General features: G+C 60.0%; 1 protein-coding gene across 1 annotated transcript; it reads left to right on the top strand.

Moving 5' to 3' along the window:
- The first annotated feature begins 2,505 nt into the window (after positions 1 to 2,505).
- LOC118666892 (ficolin-2-like) lies at positions 2,506 to 9,830 on the top strand. The gene is made up of 9 exons (XM_036329168.1): positions 2,506 to 2,638; positions 3,690 to 3,800; positions 4,323 to 4,376; positions 6,177 to 6,212; positions 6,995 to 7,027; positions 7,652 to 7,779; positions 8,136 to 8,265; positions 8,835 to 8,969; positions 9,568 to 9,830. The coding sequence occupies exons 1-9, from the start codon at positions 2,545 to 2,547 to the stop codon at positions 9,813 to 9,815; spliced, it is 969 nt and encodes a 322-aa protein (XP_036185061.1). The 5' UTR covers positions 2,506 to 2,544; the 3' UTR covers positions 9,816 to 9,830.
- The last annotated feature ends 7,537 nt before the right edge of the window (positions 9,831 to 17,367 follow it).

Raw genomic sequence — 17,367 nt, 5'->3', positions numbered from 1 at the left:
CTGAGCCCGGGACCTGCGGATGGGGTGAGCGTGGTCCCCTCCGCAGGGCCGGGCCTTGGCTGCCATTTGATTCCGCCTCCCGGAGGCCCAGCGTCCCAGCTGCGAGACGCAACACTCACTCCTCTCCGTCCTGGTCCGGCTTCCCTGCGGGAACAGATGGGCCATTGGGCAGGTTGGGAGGGTCTCCCTCTCGGGCGTGTGTGGCCGTGCGAGGACCTCGCTGCCCTTGGGGACTTTCTCAGACTCGTTATCAAACGAGGAACCACTGGCCTGAGAGGCCCCGGCGGCTGGGACAAGGTGGAGACTCCGCGAGGGAGACACACAGAGGAAGAAGCCCTTTAGCGTCTGTACTACTTGTTGCTGCGGAACAAGTTACCCTGTAGGTGTGCGTGGCCCCGAAGCTTGTCATTCTAGAAAGTTCCTGGGTGTCCCGCTCGGCTGGGAACAGGCAGGCCGGTGGCCGGGCCAGCGCTGGGGCTGCCTCCTGCCTCCTGGCTGCCACGCGGCTCCAGACAGGCCCCCCTCCCTGGCCTCCCAGGGCCGATCCCACCGTAAACACGCTCCCTCCCGAGACCCGGGAGCCCTTCACAGGGCAGAGCTTCAGCTGTGAGAGGCGCGGGTGGTGTTTCCCTTTTCCCAGCGACGCGCTGGTGGAAGCCAACTCGACCCCTCGCTTTCCAGTGGGATTGGGCGCAGACAGAGGAGCGTGAGGGGAGGAGGGCGCGAAGGCCCGATGGGGGGGGCTGTGTGTGGGGCAGACTCCCCTCTTCCCTCACCGCCCCAGGAGGAGAAAAGCCGGAGTCGGGGACACGGGAGCTGACAGGAGAGCATGTCCCATCCAGGGACTCGAAGGAGGGCATCGGGCACGGAAAGTACCCAGGATGCATGGAGCGACCCTGGGAGGCGCCCTCGCCGGGTCTCAGCTGATGTCCGGATGCTCAGCAACACGCTTTCCGTCCCGGGCCCTGGCGTCACGGGGCTGAGGGTCGGGGCCGCCCCAGGGAAGCGGGAGGAAAGGCGGAGGCTCCTGACCACAGGCCCCAGGGCGCCGGCGCTGTGCGGGGCTCCAACCCCCATGACCTGTGAGCGGCCATTTGGCTACTTCCCCCTCTTATCTCTGTCCTTCCACCCAAGGAAAAGGGTTTATTCAGGAGCCAGAGCCAATGTCAGCAGCCGGCTTACGGGGGGCACAGCACAGGTCTGTGGGTGACGGCTGCTCTCCACGCTGCTGGCAGGGCCGGGGTAAACACTCATCCATGATCCCACCCAGTTTCTGCTGAATTGGCTCAAGGAGTGACCGGCCGCCCCCGCCCCGTGATTGTCCGTTACATGAACACCTTGCTGGCTAATATGTAACCTGTAAGTGAACATCTTTGTGTACCATTCCGAGGAACTGGCTTCACAGGAAGCCCCTCCCGCTCCCAGGGGACCCGGCCCAGCAGGTGCCTGGCCCTCAGCCACCCAAACCAGACGCAGAGAGCACGCTGGACGCCACTGACCGGCAAGATGACCGGGACATTCTGGGAGCTCAGCTCCCTCCCCTGATCTCTGTTCTCTGCCCCCCTCCCTCCTGTAGAGACCCCCCCGGGTCCAGAACCAACTCTCAGGCCCCTGGTGCCAGGGACACGGAAATGGGCCCGATGGGACCTCCATCCTGGGTCACGTCGGCCTGAGGGTCACACCTGGACAGGGACGGGGGCCCCGACCTGCCACCTCCGTCTCCATCCAGGTGGGGCTTCGAGATTCAGCGACCCGCTCCCAGGACGGGAGAGGCGTGGACAGGTCCCGTGCCTCCCGTCCCTGCTGGGGCTGCGCCGCTCTCACAAGGTCCCAGGGAGAATTCAGTGCCACCTCCTCACTCCCCAGTCAGGCTGCTGCTGCCCCAGTCCAGCTCCCAGTCCTGCCTCTGTAGGGCAGTCAACTCCTCCCCTGCCCTCCCCTTCCCTCTGCCCACCCTGGACCCCAGGGAGTCCCTAACCCTCTGGAACCCCCAGCCCATTGCATGCAAGTGAGTTCCTGCCCGGCCACCCCTGCCATCCTGGGGGTCACTCAGGGGGTCCCCCTGGGGAGAGCTAGGGGACGAGAGGGGGCTCCTGGGCTCTCTCTAAGGACACACGCAGGCAGCCCTGGCCGGTGTGGCTCAGTGGACAGAGTGCCAGCCTGCGGACAGAAGGGTCCCAGGTTCAATCCCGGTCAAGGGCACATGGGCGGGTTGACGGCTGGATCCCAGGGCGGGTGTGATTCTCTCTCATTGCGGTGTTTCTAGCTCTCTCTCCTTCCTTTCGTCTCCAAAGTCAATAAAAACATATCCTTAATTAAATATAATAAAGACACACACAGGCCCTCCCGACACAGCCCTCCCCACCCGGGGCATCTGGTCCCACTGAGGGGAAGGGGGGCCACTGCAGAGGGGGGGCTGAGGGCGTGGTGGGGGGACCGTCCCCTGGGGCTGGGGAGGGAGTGGCCCACATGGGAGGGAACTAGAGCAGAGGCGGGGCTCAGGCAGCAATAAAAGGTGGGAGCGCCTTGGCAGCGGGACCCGGGATGCCGCCACCCAGAGCAGCCGCTGCCATGGGGCCCGTGGTCCTGGCCCTCGTCCTCCTGGGCACTGCAGCCGCCACGGCCGACAACTGTCCAGGTGAGCCAGGCGCCCGGCAGGCCGGCCTGACCAAGGTCCCAGAGCCGAGAGCCTCAGCACAGACCACTGCCAGCCCCCTGCCGGGTCCTTCCAGAACATTCTTCTTCACACTGAGGCTGAACCACCCTCTGCAGGGGACCGGCCTCGGGGTCCTCCCAGGAGGGGCACAGGTGGTATGAGGGGGGAGGCTGGAGAGCGCCCCCTCCCCCAGCCGGGGTCAGTGCAAGGTCGCACCCAGTGCTGGGGGCCTCGAGCCTCATGGGACAGGCTGCCCCAACTGCTCTGCGAGGTGGCACAGCAAGAGGGCAAGGGTCCAAGGGTCCCCACGGGCCCCGACCTCCTTCCCTGGCCCAGGAGCTCTCCATGGGGTGCCACCCCTCCCTCCGGAGTCTCTGGCTGTGGGAGGGGCTGGGACCAGGGAGGGTTTCCGGTCACCACACCTTCCCTAGAGGCCATGTATTTGTGACGGACGCACTTAAACTCTGAGAGGCAGGTGCCTCTGTGGCTCCACGTCTGCGGGGGCTGCTGTGTGTCCTGGGATCACAGGGACCCCCACCCTCCGCACCCTCCAGCCCGGGATTCCCAGGCCACATGCCCGGTGAATGGGGGTGACATGCGGCACTGCCCCAACCCCCTCTGTCACAGATGCGGGGGCTGCACTCACTGGACGGGCAGCAGTGGGGGAGCTCTTCCTAAGGTCTCACACATTTGCATCGGCCACTCTGACCCCCAAAGCCTCCCTCTGCTCTCACTGTGCAGCCGGGCACAGAGCCCAGAGGGGCTGAGTGACTCCCCGAGGACACACAGCCTGAGGAGTGGGGTTCCCCGGGGGCAGGTGGATCCCGAGGCCGGCCCATCACCTGGGGAGGACCAACCACAGGCTAAGCCAAGGCGCAACCGCCTCCCCTCCAGGCTGGCCCTCTGGCTGAGGCAGGCGGCCCGGGCACTGCCATCTGCCAGGCCGGGTCCCCACGGTGGCAGGTCCTTCGGGAGGGGGTGGGGGGCATCGGCCCAGGTCCTAGCCCTGACGGGCGCCCATGCTTCTCTGCAGAAGTGAAGGTGCTGGGGCTGGAGACCGACAAGCTCACCATCCTCCGGGGCTGCCCGGGGCTGCCAGGGGCCCAGGGGCCCAAGGGAGAGGCAGGCACCGAAGGCAGGAAAGGTGAGTGTCCGGGGGAGGGGGGCTGGGCCTCATTCCTGCCCAGGGAGACCCAGCAGGGCAGGGCCCCCAGCAGGTCTCAGGAGGGGCCTGGGGCTTGGTCCACTGGGGTGTGGGTCCCCGTGGGAGGGAGCTGGTCTCGGGTCACCCACGGAGCCGCCGGGCCTGTGTGGGCGGCCAGCACGGCTCCTGGTGATGACACACCTGCTGCGGGGGACCCGGCTGGACTGTCCTCCGTGCCCTCCCTGGTCCCACCTGAGCCCGGGGGGCCTGTCTCCAGGGGTGACCACAGCGGGCCCGGCAGTCACAGCCAATGGAAATGCCCAGGTTCCCTGGACGAGGGCAGAGCTGGGCGGCCTGGTCCCCTGGGAAGGCCCCTGGTCGCAGGTCCTGGCCTCTGACTGCACAGCGGGGACTAGGAGGGCTGGGGTCCAGGTCCCTTCCCTCTGGTTCCTGAGGGTCTAACCTGGAGATGCTAGGAGTCTGGGTCCCCAGAGTTTCTCACTGACATGTTTGAATTTGCAGGAGACCCAGGCCCATCTGGAGTCCGTGGGAAGGTGGGACCCCCCGGGCCCAAAGGTAACTCAGCAAGGAGCATGGAGAGCCCGGGCAGGACCCCCCACCCCCGGGGGCAGGGAGAGAGGAGGGGCACGTCCCAGGTGTCACATGGGAAAATTCCTAACCATAACCTAATGGCAACCATAATCCTATCCTTATCCCAAACACTAACCTTAGTCTATCCTTCTCCCAAACCATAACACTAACCCTAACCCTTTCCTCATGCCTAATTCTATCCTTATCCCTAACCTTAACCTTATCCATAAACCATTCCTTATCCCAAAAGCTAACCCTAACACTCACCCTAATCCTAACCCTAACCCTAACCCTAACCCTAACCCTAACCCTAATATAACCCTATCCTTTTCCCAAACACTAACCTTAACCCTATCGTTAACCCTATAATTACCCCTAACCCTAACCATAACCTAATGGTAACCATAATCCTATCCTTATTCCAAACACTAACACCAACCCTAACTCTAACCGTATTATTACCCCTAACTCTAACCCTAACTTTATCCCTAACCCTAAAATTATCCATATATTTATCCTTATCCGGAACCATAACACGAATCCTATCTTTATCCCTAATCCTAACCCTAATACTAACTTAGGCCTACCCCTAAAACTAACCTTATCCTTATGCCTAACCCTATCCTTATCACTAACCTTAACCCTAAACCTATCCTTATGCCTAATCCTATCCTGATCCCTAACCCTAACCCTAACCATCCTTATCCCTAATCCTAACCCTAACACTAAATCTAAACTTAACCCTATCCTTATCCCTAACTCTAACCCTGTCCTTATGCCTAACCCTATCCTTAACCCTAACCATCACCCTGTCCCTAACCCTGAGCCTAACCATAACTCGATCCTTATCCCTAAGCTAATCCTCTCCTAATTCCTAACCCTAACCCTAACTCTATCCTTATCCTTAACACTAACCCTATCTTACTCCTAAACCTAACCCTAACCCTATTCTTATCAGTAACCATAACCCTAACCCTATCCTTATCCCAAACCCTAACACTAAACTTATCCCTAACTCAACGTCTATCCATATCACTAACCCTAATCCTATTCTAATCCCTAATCTTAACCCAAACTCTATCCTTATCTCATTCCCTAACCCTAACCCTAACCCTAACCCTAACCCTACCACTAACTCCAACACTATCCTTATCCCTAACACTAAGCCTAACCCTAATCCTATTCTTATCCCTAATCCTAACCCTATCCTTATATCTAACCCTTACCCTAACAATATCTTTATCCCTATCCCTAACCTTATCCGTATTCCCTAACGCCTGTGGTCGGCAAACTGGGGCTCGTGAGCCACATGCGGCTCTTTGGCCCTTGAGTGTGGCTCTTCCTAAGCCTTGGGAGTACCCTAATTAAGTATATAACCTACCTATATAGTTTAAGTTTAAAAAATTTGGCTCTCAAAGGAAATTTCAATCGCTGTACTGTTGCTATTTGGCTCTGTTGCCTAATGAGTGTGCCGACCACGCTAACCCCCACTCTCACCTTGTCCCTAACGGTACCCCTGATCCTAACCCTGCCCCCAACAGGGTGCACCCTCACCCAGGGCCTGGGTCTGGGTCTGTGTCCAGAGCACCCGGGGCCCAGGGCGGATCCCGACCCCAGCCCAGCACTGACCGGCACAGAAACGAGACCCGGCTCCCTTGTCCCTGACCTGTCCCCGCCCGGGGCTCTCTCGGCCCCAGGAGGGGGGACAGCGAGTCCTCTGGCTGACGGGGTCTGGCAGGAGCCTGTCCTGTCCTCGAGCCTGTGCTGACCCTCCTCTCTCCGCAGGAGACCGAGGGGAGAAGGGCGCGCGGGGAGAGAAAGGTGAGGCCCTCCCGCCCTCCCAGGGGTGGCTTCCGGACCCTGAGCACAAGGGGGTTCCCAGGGCGTGGGGCAGGGGCTGGGTGGAGAGCAGGCCTTCCCTCTACGGGGGGGTGTGGAGGGCGGGGTGGGACCACACTCCTCCCGGAGCCCGTGCAGCCCATCCCTCCCGTCCGGCCTCGGACCCCTGAGCAGGGCCGGCCTGTCCTCCCGGGGCTCCGCCTGGGGCTCCAGGAAGTTGGGCAGCGATTCAAACACAACGTGGTCCAGAGGCTGTGAGCCACGCTGCGGGCACAGGCGATGAGCAGATGGGGAACATGTGCCCTGAACGGCCCATGACACGCGTGTGGCCCTCACACATGCACGCGCTCCGCGGGCTGGTGCAGAGTCGGTGACACAGACACCTTCTCCACGGCCCCGCACAAAGTCCAGGAAGTCAGAGAAGGCCCGGACGTGCACACCCTGGAGACCCCTCTCTGGACCCGAGACAGTCACCGCCCCCAGGGTCACCCCCTGTGGTCCGAGGTGCAGACGCCCCTTCGCTGCCCTCCCCACCGAGCGGCCCGCTCTCCCCGTGTCCCCGAGGCTGCCCTGGGCCCAGGAGGCAGCTGAGGCTCCGACTCCGCCTCCGGGAGCACAGCCAGGGCCTCCCCAGGGGGCAGGCTGGGGCCTCCTGGGGGACCAGCCTCCTATGGAAGCATCTAGAAAGGGCCTCCATCTCCTCCTGGGGCGGAGGGGCCAGGGCTTGGCCGTCCCGCCTCTCACGGGTGTTTCCTCTCCCCCAGGAGCCTCGTGGGAAGCTGACCGATGTGACACAGGTGGGCGACCCGCCCGGTCCGGCGCCCAGTTTGGCCCGAGGTCCTGGGTGTGCGGGGCCCTCCCTGCAGGGAGCATTGGCCTGGGGTCCCCCATGCAGCCCATCAGCCTGCAGGCCCAGAGGCCCCGCCCCCTGCCTCACCGCTGGCCAATCACATGGGACAGTACTCTGCCACGCCCCCTGCCTCACTCCTGGCCAATCACATGGGACAGCACTCAGCCCCGCCCCCTCCCTCACCGCTGGCCAATCACATGGGACAGCACTCAGCCCCGCCCCCTGCCTCACCGCTGGCCAATCACACGGGACAGCACTCAGCCCCGCCCCCTGCCTCACCACTGGCCAATCACAGGGGACAGCACTCAGCCCCGCCCTCCTCTCCTGCCTTAGGGACCCCAATGACAGTCCTAGTCTCTTGCCCCCAAAATATTAGACCCCCAATGGCCGGTGCCCGGGGACCGAAAGGTGGGGGCGCCCTGGGGGGAGGGCCCGGCACACGGGGCCTGTCCGTCACAGCTGGTGGCCCTGGTGGGGTCTCTGTCCAGCCCTGGAGCTTCCTGCCCACGCAGACCCCACTGACCCGCCCTCCCTCCGTCCTGGGGCCTCCACGTGCCGCTTCCCTTCCCAGGACCTCGGAGCTGCAGGGAGCTGCTCACCAGGGGCCACACCCTGAGCGGCTGGCACACCATCTACCTGCCCGACTGCCGGCCGCTGACCGTGCTGTGCGACATGGACACGGACGGCGGGGGCTGGACCGTGAGTGCCCGCGGCGGGAGGGCGGTGCGGTGCTGGGGGGGCGGCTGCCGGGCCCGGGCCTCGCAGACCAGGCTCCACCCCGAGGACCCGCGCTCCGGGGCCCTTGTCACTGTCCAGGCCCCTGTGTCCGGGGCTGCCCCTTCCCAGGGGACGGAGAGAACCCGACGGGGTGGGAGAACCCCACCGTGGGCCCGGCCCCAGGGAGCCCCGTGCCTCCGGGTTTGGGCTCCGGGCCTGGCCTCCCCGCTCCCAGCTGCCACGTCCTCCTCGGTCCCACGTGGGCGCCGTCCGTCCGCCCGGGGTCTGGGCTGTGGGCGGGGCCGTGCTGGGCGGCAGCGCCGTCTCCCCTCCCCCAGGTGATCCAGCGCAGGGTGGACGGCTCCGTGGACTTCTACCGGGACTGGGCCGCCTACAAGCGGGGCTTCGGCAGCCAGCTGGGCGAGTTCTGGCTGGGCAACGACCACATCCACGCCCTGACCGCCCAGGGTAGGGCCCGGGCCGCGGCCTGGGGTGGGGGTGGGGGTAACCCTCCTGCCCCGACCTCCGACCTGGGCCACCTGGACGGAACCCGCTCCTCCGCCCCCACACGTGCCGCCTCTGAGGACAGGAAGGTCCCAGCGGGAGAGGGGGCGTCAGGGCCAGAGGAAGTGGGTTTTGGGGGGCAGACCTCCTCCGGTCACGGCCGCTGGCATCTCAGAGGCCAAACCGGGGGGACACGGAGGCCCTCGTCGGGGTCATGCCCAGCCTCCAGTCCTGCCCTCGCCGCCATCTGAGCCCCGTCCCTGGACACACAGGGGAGACGGCCGCTTCCCACCAGGCTGAAGCAACCCCACTTCCCCCTCCCGAATGCTGAGGGCCCCTTCTGTCTGGGCCTGAAGGTGGGCTGGGGGTTTGGCTCACACCCTGGGAGCACGTGCCCCTACCCCTCAGTGACTGGGACTTTCTGGGGGACCTCGAGGGACGTCCTGGGTGCCCAGTGCAGGCCCCCTGAGTGTCACCCACGTCCTGGCAGCTCAGGGTCCCTGCTCCCAGGACTGAGGCCCTGCCCCCCGCAGGCACCTACGAGCTCCGTGTGGACCTGGTGGACTTCCAGGGCACCCGCCACTTTGCCAAGTACCAGTTGTTCAGGCTGGGGAGCGAGGCCGAGAAGTACCAGCTGATCCTGGGAGCTTTTGCCGGGGGCAATGCCGGTGAGTGTCAGCCATACCGTGGGGGGGTGGAGTCTAGGGTGGCTAGTGGGGAGTGGGCTGTGTGGGGAAGGCAGTGGGAATGGGTAGTGGGGGTGGGCAGTGGGTGGGCAGTGGGTGGGCAGTGGATTGCGTCTGGGCGGGTCCTGGCTCTGTGACCCTGGGTCTGGGCAGGGCCTGGCCTCACCACGGTCCTCCATCCACACGTTGGGATAACCCGCCTCCACCTGGATGCGCCCATGACGAGGGCGGGACACACGGGCTACAAAGAGCAGGCCCTGAGCGTCTCCCTCCTGACTGCCCGCGTTGGAGCAGGTGGACAGGACGCCCGGGTAGCACCGCTCATGTCCCTCCCGTGTGGCCCGATGGACCTGGACGTCTTGGGCAGTGGCCTCCCCTCTACGGGGCACAGTGCCATTCGCTGGCGGGCACTGAGCAGAGGGGGGGATACCGAGGCCGGGGATCCACCGACCGAGCGTTTGCTGGCATTCGCGGCACCGTCAGACTTCCCAGCGGACGTCGCGCAGCTGGACAGCTCCGGCCGGACCTGGAGCCGGCACCTTCTGGCGCTGAGTGTAAGCGGCCCCCCTTCTCCTGGCAGGTGACTCCCTGACCCAACACAACAGCACCCAGTTCTCCACAAAAGACCAGGACAACGACAAGTCACCCGCCAACTGTGCCGAGACTTACCAGGGCGCCTGGTGGTACATCAACAGCCAGCTGTCCAACCTGAACGGGCGCTACCTTGGGGGCTCCCACAGTAGCTACGCAAACGGCATCAACTGGAATTCAGGGAAGGGGAACTACTACAGCTACAAGGTGGCCGAGATGAAGGTGCGGCCCGTGTAGGGCGGCCAGCGGCCTGGAGTGTCTCAGAGCAGGTCTCCCGCCCCCAGCACCGGCACACGCGTTCCTCATGCAAAGTCGGTGTTCACCCCAACCCCACCCCCGGCCCGTCAGGGACCCTCAGCTTCGAGAACCCGCCCGACTCCCGCCTTCCTATCCCGCCTGCCAGGGTGAGGGCGACCCAGACCTTGCGCACTGCATGCATCCTCAATAAAGCTTCGCCTCGCTCCACAGGCACACGATGCCAGTCTATAAATATTTCTCTTTTCTGGGACCAGCACAGCTAGAGAGTGGACAGGAGTCCTGAGTAGGGGCGATGGGGAATTGAGAAAATGAAAGAGACAGACACAGAGACAGTAGGGAAAGCTGGGACAGGGTGGGTCAGCTGTCCTCTGATGGAGAGACAGGGACCCAGAGCAGATACAGCGGGTTTATTTTATACAGTAAAGTTACCAGGAAGTTTTACTAAAGTTTAAGATAAAGAAAATATGTGCATTCTTGCTGCTTCTTTGTAATCATCAGTTCTGGATGGGTCTGGATAATCGTGTTTGTTCCTGGTGCCTGGCTGGAACTCACCTGCCTGGCGCCTGAGCTAAAGGTCAGACTCACAACACACCTGCCTCTGGCAAGGTATGTTTCCAGGGCATGGCTCTGCCAGGAGCCACTGGATTCAGATGACAATTAGTCAGGGACCTTTCTCAGGTGCTCTCTGCATCTCCCCCTATTTTATATTTTAAATGTAGATTGGACATCTAATTGGAGCCTTTGGACTTGAGATCTCAGGAGCTTGCTGCTGACTAAAAGAAAGGGAGATAAAATTAGTGGTACATAAATAATTCTATTAGGTACTGGGTGGTGTGTTTTAACATTTTCCATGGATTAAATCCTTTTAAATCATCAGCAATTCTTTTGCCAGTTGCAATGGAGATATAATTTCATCATGACTATTCAGAATGGCTTGCACATGTTTGTGTAGCCGTACGAGGTCTATACTGATATTATTATGATGCCATATTCCCTGTAGGTGCATCTTGATTTTACTCCAGTCCCATAGAGAACTGTCATAGTGGGGCTGAAGTCGCACAAATATATGTGAAAGCAGCATGGCATTGCAGCTGCTGTCTCATCTTGACACTTTCTAATTGATGACCTAGTCCTATCACTGCAGCTTCCAGAGCATTTGGCTTTGTTTCTAGCCTTTTGTCTATATCTTCTTGATCGTGAAGTGTAGCTGAGTTGTTTTGAGCCAATTCATGGACAAACCTTGCATTCTGGAGGCTCTGGGTCAATGGAAGAGAAGCAGTGACAGCAGTAACGAGGGTAACCAGACCAGAACTAATAAGCCCACAGCACGCTGTTCCTGGGAGAGCTGATTGTGCAGTTCCTGCAGTGCCTGGAGGCGTGCACCTGAAACCATTTCCCTGTTATGTTGGTAGGAGGCATAATAAAGGAAGGCTGCTTTGAAATTAATATATCTTCATTCAGGTGATGCCTGGAAACACAGCTGGTAAGGTTACAGTGATGGCACTGGACAGCATAATGGGCGTCCAATCTGGTGATGTTCACCTTTCCAGTCACCAGTACACATGGAGGCTGGACACAGGCTGGTAAGCCATGGCAAGGCCTCGATGAACACACTCCTTTAATATCAGCTAAGAAAGAGCCAGTAAAAGTAAGAAAGTCAAGGGCAGCGGCTAAACGCCACAGACCTTTCTGTAAACCTCCTGTTTCCGTGGTCAGGGTGTTACCCACAAACCCTCCTGGTGACATAGGCTCGTGATGGGACGTTTAGCATCAAGCCTGTGAGACCAATCCAATCCATACACGTCAGAGCCAGAAATGCTATGTCTCACTGGTACAGGGTTGGCGCAATCTTGCCTTAGAGGAAATGCTCCCTGCTCAGTAGTGGTGCTATTAGGGCAGGAGGGGAGCAGGGGATGCCGATCAGACAGCCATCGGGTGGCCTTAGGGAACCCCAGGTTAGTAACTATCTGAATATATTTTCCCATATCCCAGGGGCCTGCAATGTTAGCAACATCTGCGCCTCCAAAGGACGTCTTATTTTCTTGGCTAAACTGCAAACATCCTGAAGTCCCTCTTTTATTTTATTTTATTTTATTTTATTTTAAATTTTGGAAGAACTAAAACCTATCCTCCTCAGACTACTACAAAAAATTCAAGAGGAAGGAACACTTCTAAGCTCATTCTATGAAGCCAGTATCACCCTAATACCAAAACCAGGTAAAGACAACACAATGAAAGAGAATTACAGGCCAATATCCCTCATGAACATAGATGCCAAAATCCTCAACAAAATCCTAGCAAATCGGATCCAGCAGTACATCAGAAAGATCATACACCATGACCAAGTAGGATTTATCCCAGGGATGCAAGGTTGGTACAATATCCGCAAATCAATAAACGTGATACATCACATAAACAAATTGAAAGAAAAAAACCACATGGTCATATCAATTGATGCAGAAAAAGCATTTGACAAAATTCAACACCCATTTTTGATAAAAACTCTCAGCAAGGTGGGAGTAGAAGGATCATATCTCAACATAATAAAAGCCTTATATGACAGGCCCACAGCCAACATCATACTCAATGGACAAAAACTAACACCATTTCCCCTAAGAACAGGAACAAGACAGGGATGCCCACAATCTGTACATTCATATGGCTTTTCTCCAGTGTGAATTCTCTCTGATGTCGAAGGAGGGTGGAATTCTTACTGAAGGACTTCCCACAATCTGTACACTCATACCGTTTTTCTCCAGTGTGAACTCTTTTATGTCGAATGAGGTTAAAGATTCATCTATAATTCTTGCTATATTTTCCACACTCTCCGGAACACACACCCTGACATTCAACAACATTGAGGTTGTGACTGGCAGTGTTTTCACATTCACCCCACTGGTGATGACTTTTTCCATTGAGAAATTCCTGTGAAATTTCACTGTCCCAGTGTGGCTCCTCAGTATTATGAGTTGTCTGGTGCTGGAGAAGCTCTGAGAGAGATTGGGAATGTTCCCCAACCACCCTGCTGTTTGAAGGCAGCTCTGATAAGTCGAAGCTGCACCTGTTCACAAATGAGGTATTGTCCGTAGCTTCTTTCCAGGACATCTTTCCCCTGGCATGCCTCTGTTCATGGAGAGGGTTTACACTGGAACAGAAGTCTCTCACACATGCCTCACTGAAGAAGCCTTTGTGCTCCAAGTGTGCTTCTTGTAACTCGTTCAGGTGTAAAATGTCTTTTAACACCGTGAAACACTGCTTACATGGATGGTTCTTCTGGGTTGCTGGAGCTGTCTTAGAAGCTCTGACTTATGACTCTCCTTGTATAAATACACTCCTCTTAGAACAGGCCTCCTCATCATCCTTTTTATGCAAACAACCTACAGATCATACAAGTGCAAATACTTCCAGCATCACTTTGCAGTACAGAAGTCTCTGAGCCTCATCAAGGATTCCCCACTCCTCTGGAGAGAAGGCAATGGCCACATCCTCAAAGTTCATATCTGTTCCTGGCAGTGCGACCTGCACTGCAGGACCCCAGAGGTGCCCACACGCCAGGCTGGAGGGTTAACTCGATGAGTCTTTGTCGAACTCTGTAAGCAGAAAGGAGTCCACGAGTCACAAAAGCCCAAATTCTTGCGTGTTGGGGCTCAGCAAACCGCAGACACACCACTGCATAGGGAGATACTGCCTCTGATGCCTTGTCCTACTGGAGATCTGGTGCTGGGAAGCCTCAGTCTCCATGTAACCTGGTTAATATGCCTCTCCTGGTCTTTCATTGGCTAACTCCAGCCATCTGAAGTCCCTCTTTTAGATAAACAAATAGGGAGCTCCCCACTGAAGCCATCCTATCTAATAATAGACAAACATGGTAATTAACCGTAACTTCGCTACCCTTCCCATTGGCTAATCAGGGCAATATGCAAATTAACTCCCAACAAAGATGGGGGTTAATTTGCATACAAAGGCACAATGATGGGAGGCCATAGTGGAAGGACGGTGATTGGAAACACAGGGAGGCACACAAGAGCCGGGAGGCACTGCCCCTGGCCCTGAATTGGAGAACCGGCCACCTTTGCCTGCTGCCCTGCTGGTGATCGGAGAAGCCAAGGGGGCCAGGGAAGAGGCTGGTGCCCGCCTCTTCCCTGACTGCCCCTGACAGGGATGAGCAACCGGAGATCCCACAGCAGGAAAGGGCAGCCTGCAGCCAACCCCCCTGTGCACCTGCCTGTGGGTTCGCCTCAGAGATAATGGAGCAGAAAAGGGTGGCCTCTAGCCAGCCCCCCTGTGTGCCTGCTTGTGGTATCGCCCTGGAGATGATGGAGCAGGAAAGGGCAGCCTCTAGCCAGCCCCCATGTGTGCCTGCCCCTGGGTCGCCGCGGCGATCCCACAGCAGGAAAGGGGGGCCTGCAGCCAGCCCCCGTGTGCACCTGCCTGCCCATGGGATCGACGATGCGATCCCACAGCAAGAAAGGGGGGCCTGCAGACAGCCTCCGTGTGCGCCTGCCCCTGGGTCGCCGCCGTGATCACAGAGCAGGAAAGGGCAGCCTCTAGCCAGCCCTCCTGTGCGCCTGCAGGTGGGTCACCGCGGCATTCCCACAGCAGGAAAGGGGGCCCCATATGCACCTGCCTGCCCCTGGGTAGCCGCTGTGATCCCAGAGCAGGAAAGAGCAGCCTCTAGCCAGCCCCCCTGTGCGCCTGCCCATGGGATCTCCACGGCGATCATGGAGCAGGAAAGGGAGGCCTCCAGCCAGCCCCCCTGTAGGCCTGCCCATGGGATCGCGGATGGGATCCCACAGCAGGATAGGGTGGCCTGCAGCCAGCCCCCCTGTGCGCCTGTCCCTGGGTCACCCTGGTGATCCCACAGCAGGAAAGGGCGCCCCACCCTGGCCACAGCTCAAGGGAGAGTGCAACATGCAGTGGAGGCCAGGAGCCTGAGAGATCAACAGAGAGGGGTGCCTGCTCCAAGCCGCCAGGGTGTGGCTGGGGGCAGGCCCCCAGCAGACACACACACACACACACACACACACACACACACACGACACCTGCACCGAGCCCCTACTGCCAGACTGTGGCCATCAGTAGGACATCCACTGAGGGCTCCCAAACTGAGGGGCAGGCTTGGCTGAGGGAACCCCATCCCCCAGTGCACAAATTTCGTGCACCGGGCCTCTAGTTATAAGTATAATCACTTGGGAAGAAGGCGTTATGTGCTTCTGGGAGCTGCCCCGACAATGTTGGTGTTGTTAGTAAACACCGGCACTGATTCTCGGTCCAGGCGGCTGGATGACCACAGCGCCCAGAGGCTGCGGACGGTCAGGCCTGGGAGGCGCCGTCCCAGCACCATTCCTTAGAGAGAAAACTGAGAAGGGCCTGACCGGCGGGGCTGAGGAGTTGAGCATAGACCTATGAACCAGGAGTCACGGTTTCATCCGGGTCAGGGCACAGGCCAGGGCTGTGGCCCCTGGTGGACTCATTAAAGGAGCACCCACACCTGTGGGCACGGGGCATGGGGCACGGGGCACGGGGGTTGGGGGGAGGAGCGGCACTCATTGGAGGGAGGTGCTGCAGCTTCCACCTCGAAGTGAGTGATCCTGAGAGAGGGAAAGAGAGGGGAGGGGCGTCAGGGAAGCCCGTGGGTGAGGCCCTGCAGAGCCCCCCACTTCTCGCATCTCCCTCAACCTTGAGGCCTGGCTGCACCTGCCCGTCTGGGCTGCAGGATAGGACTTTCAGGTGCGGGTGTGGGTGGGGCCGGCAGCCTGGAGTCGGTATGTGCTCCCCGGGGCCGGTTCATGCTCCCGCAGGCGTGTCCTGGGACCCAGGCACAGGCGCTGGACACGGAGCTGCTCTCAGGCCCGGGGCCTCTGCTCCCCGAACTCACCTCCCCAACAATTGTCAGCTAGAGCTCACCTCCACCTGCAGCTGCCCACACCGGGCAGGTCTTCAGGAGACGCGAGCTGAGACGGTGCCCGGCCTTGCTTCACTCCCATCCTGGGAGAGAGGAGACGGTGCCCTGCACGGTCTAGGCAGCGAGAACCTGAGCCCGGGGCCAGGGATGGGGTGAGCGTGGTCCCCTCCACGGGGTTGGCCATGGCTGCCGAACAATTCTGCCTCCCGGAGCCCGAGTGTCCCGGCTGCGAAAAGCAACACCCACTCCTCTCCGTCCTGGTTCGGCTTCCCCGCAGGAACAGATGGGCCATTGGGCAGGTTGGGAGGGTCTCCCTCTCGGGCGTGTGTGGGGACGAGCGTGTGTGGCCGTGCGAGGACCTCGCTGCCCTTGGGGACTTTCTCAGACTCGTTATCAAACGAGGAACCACTGGCCTGAGAGGCCCCGGCGGCTGCTGGGACGAGGTGGAGACTCCGCGAGGGACACACACAGAGGAAGAAGCCCTTTAGCGTCTGTACTACTTGTTGCTGCGGAACAAGTTACCCTGTAGGTGTGCGTGGCCCCGAGAGCTTGTCATTCTAGAAAGTTCCCGGGTGTCCCGCTCCGCTGGGAACAGGCAGGCCGGTGGCCGGGCCATGCTGGGGGCTGCCTCCTGCCTCCTGGCTGCCACGGGGCTCCAGACAGGCCCCCCCTCCCTGGCCTCCCGGGGCGATCCCACCGTAAACACGCTCCCTCCCGAGACCCGGGAGCCCTTCACAGGGCAGAGCTTCAGCTGTGAGATGCGCGGGTGGTGTTTCCCTTTTCCCAACGACGCGCTGGTGGAAGCCAACTGGACCCCTCGCTTTAGAGTGGGATTGGGCACAGACAGAGGAGCGCGAGGGGAGGAGGGCGCGAAGGCCCCGCTGGGGGGGAGGCCGTGTACAGGGCAGACTCCCCTCTTCCCTCACCGCCCCAGGAGGAGAGAAGCTGGAGATGGGACACGGGGCTGACAGGAGAGCACGTCCCATCCAGGGACTCGCAGGAGGGCATCGGGCACGGAAAGTACCCAGGATGCACGGAGCGACCCTGGGAGGGGCCCTCGCCGGGTCTCAGCTGATGTCCGGATGCTCAGCAACACGCTTTCCCGTCCCGGGGCCTGGTGTCACGGGGCTGAGGGTCGGGGCCGCCCCAGGGAAGCGGGAGGAAGGGCGGAGGCTCCTGACCACCGGCCCCAGGGCACTGGGTTGGCGGGAATGCAGCCGACCCTCAGGGTAGGGGCTGTCACCAGCCAGAGGTGGTGCGGGCCTAGAGCCCCTGCTGGGTGGGCCGGGAGCCCCCACATGGGCCTGTGCAGGCTCTGACCTGGGAAGGCACAGTTTCAATTTGTGAACCTGTGATCGTTCGCTCCGTTCTTATTTCCAGGCTTGGAGACGCTCACCTGGTGTCACCTCACGTATCATTGGTTCCGTTTATTACAGCCCTAACGTCAAAGGGCTCCTGACCCCTTCCCCGTGCTTTCAGGTCTGATCCGTGACCTGACTCTGACCCGTGACCCTGACTCTGACCAGTGACCCTGACTCTGACCCATGACCCTGACTCTGACCACTGAGAAACAGGGGCCAGGGCCCAAAGACCATCTTAACAAATGGACTCAGGCAGAGGTGTTTT

Source organism: Myotis myotis, unplaced genomic scaffold, assembly GCF_014108235.1.
Source record: "Myotis myotis isolate mMyoMyo1 unplaced genomic scaffold, mMyoMyo1.p scaffold_m19_p_12, whole genome shotgun sequence".
Classification (NCBI taxonomy): Eukaryota; Metazoa; Chordata; class Mammalia; order Chiroptera; family Vespertilionidae; genus Myotis; species Myotis myotis.
The sequence above is the reverse complement of the archived record's forward strand: the minus strand, read 5'-3'. Positions and strand labels throughout refer to the sequence as shown.

Bases quoted from the DNA above. Each gene is read 5' to 3' on its own strand.
- LOC118666892 (XM_036329168.1), top strand. From the start codon at position 2,545: ATGCCGCCACCCAGAGCAGCCGCTGCCATGGGGCCCGTGGTCCTGGCC. The intron at 3,801-4,322 runs GTGAGTGTCCGG...TTGAATTTGCAG, and splicing joins AGGCACCGAAGGCAGGAAAG to GAGACCCAGGCCCATCTGGA. The intron at 8,970-9,567 runs GTGAGTGTCAGC...TTCTCCTGGCAG, and splicing joins TTTTGCCGGGGGCAATGCCG to GTGACTCCCTGACCCAACAC.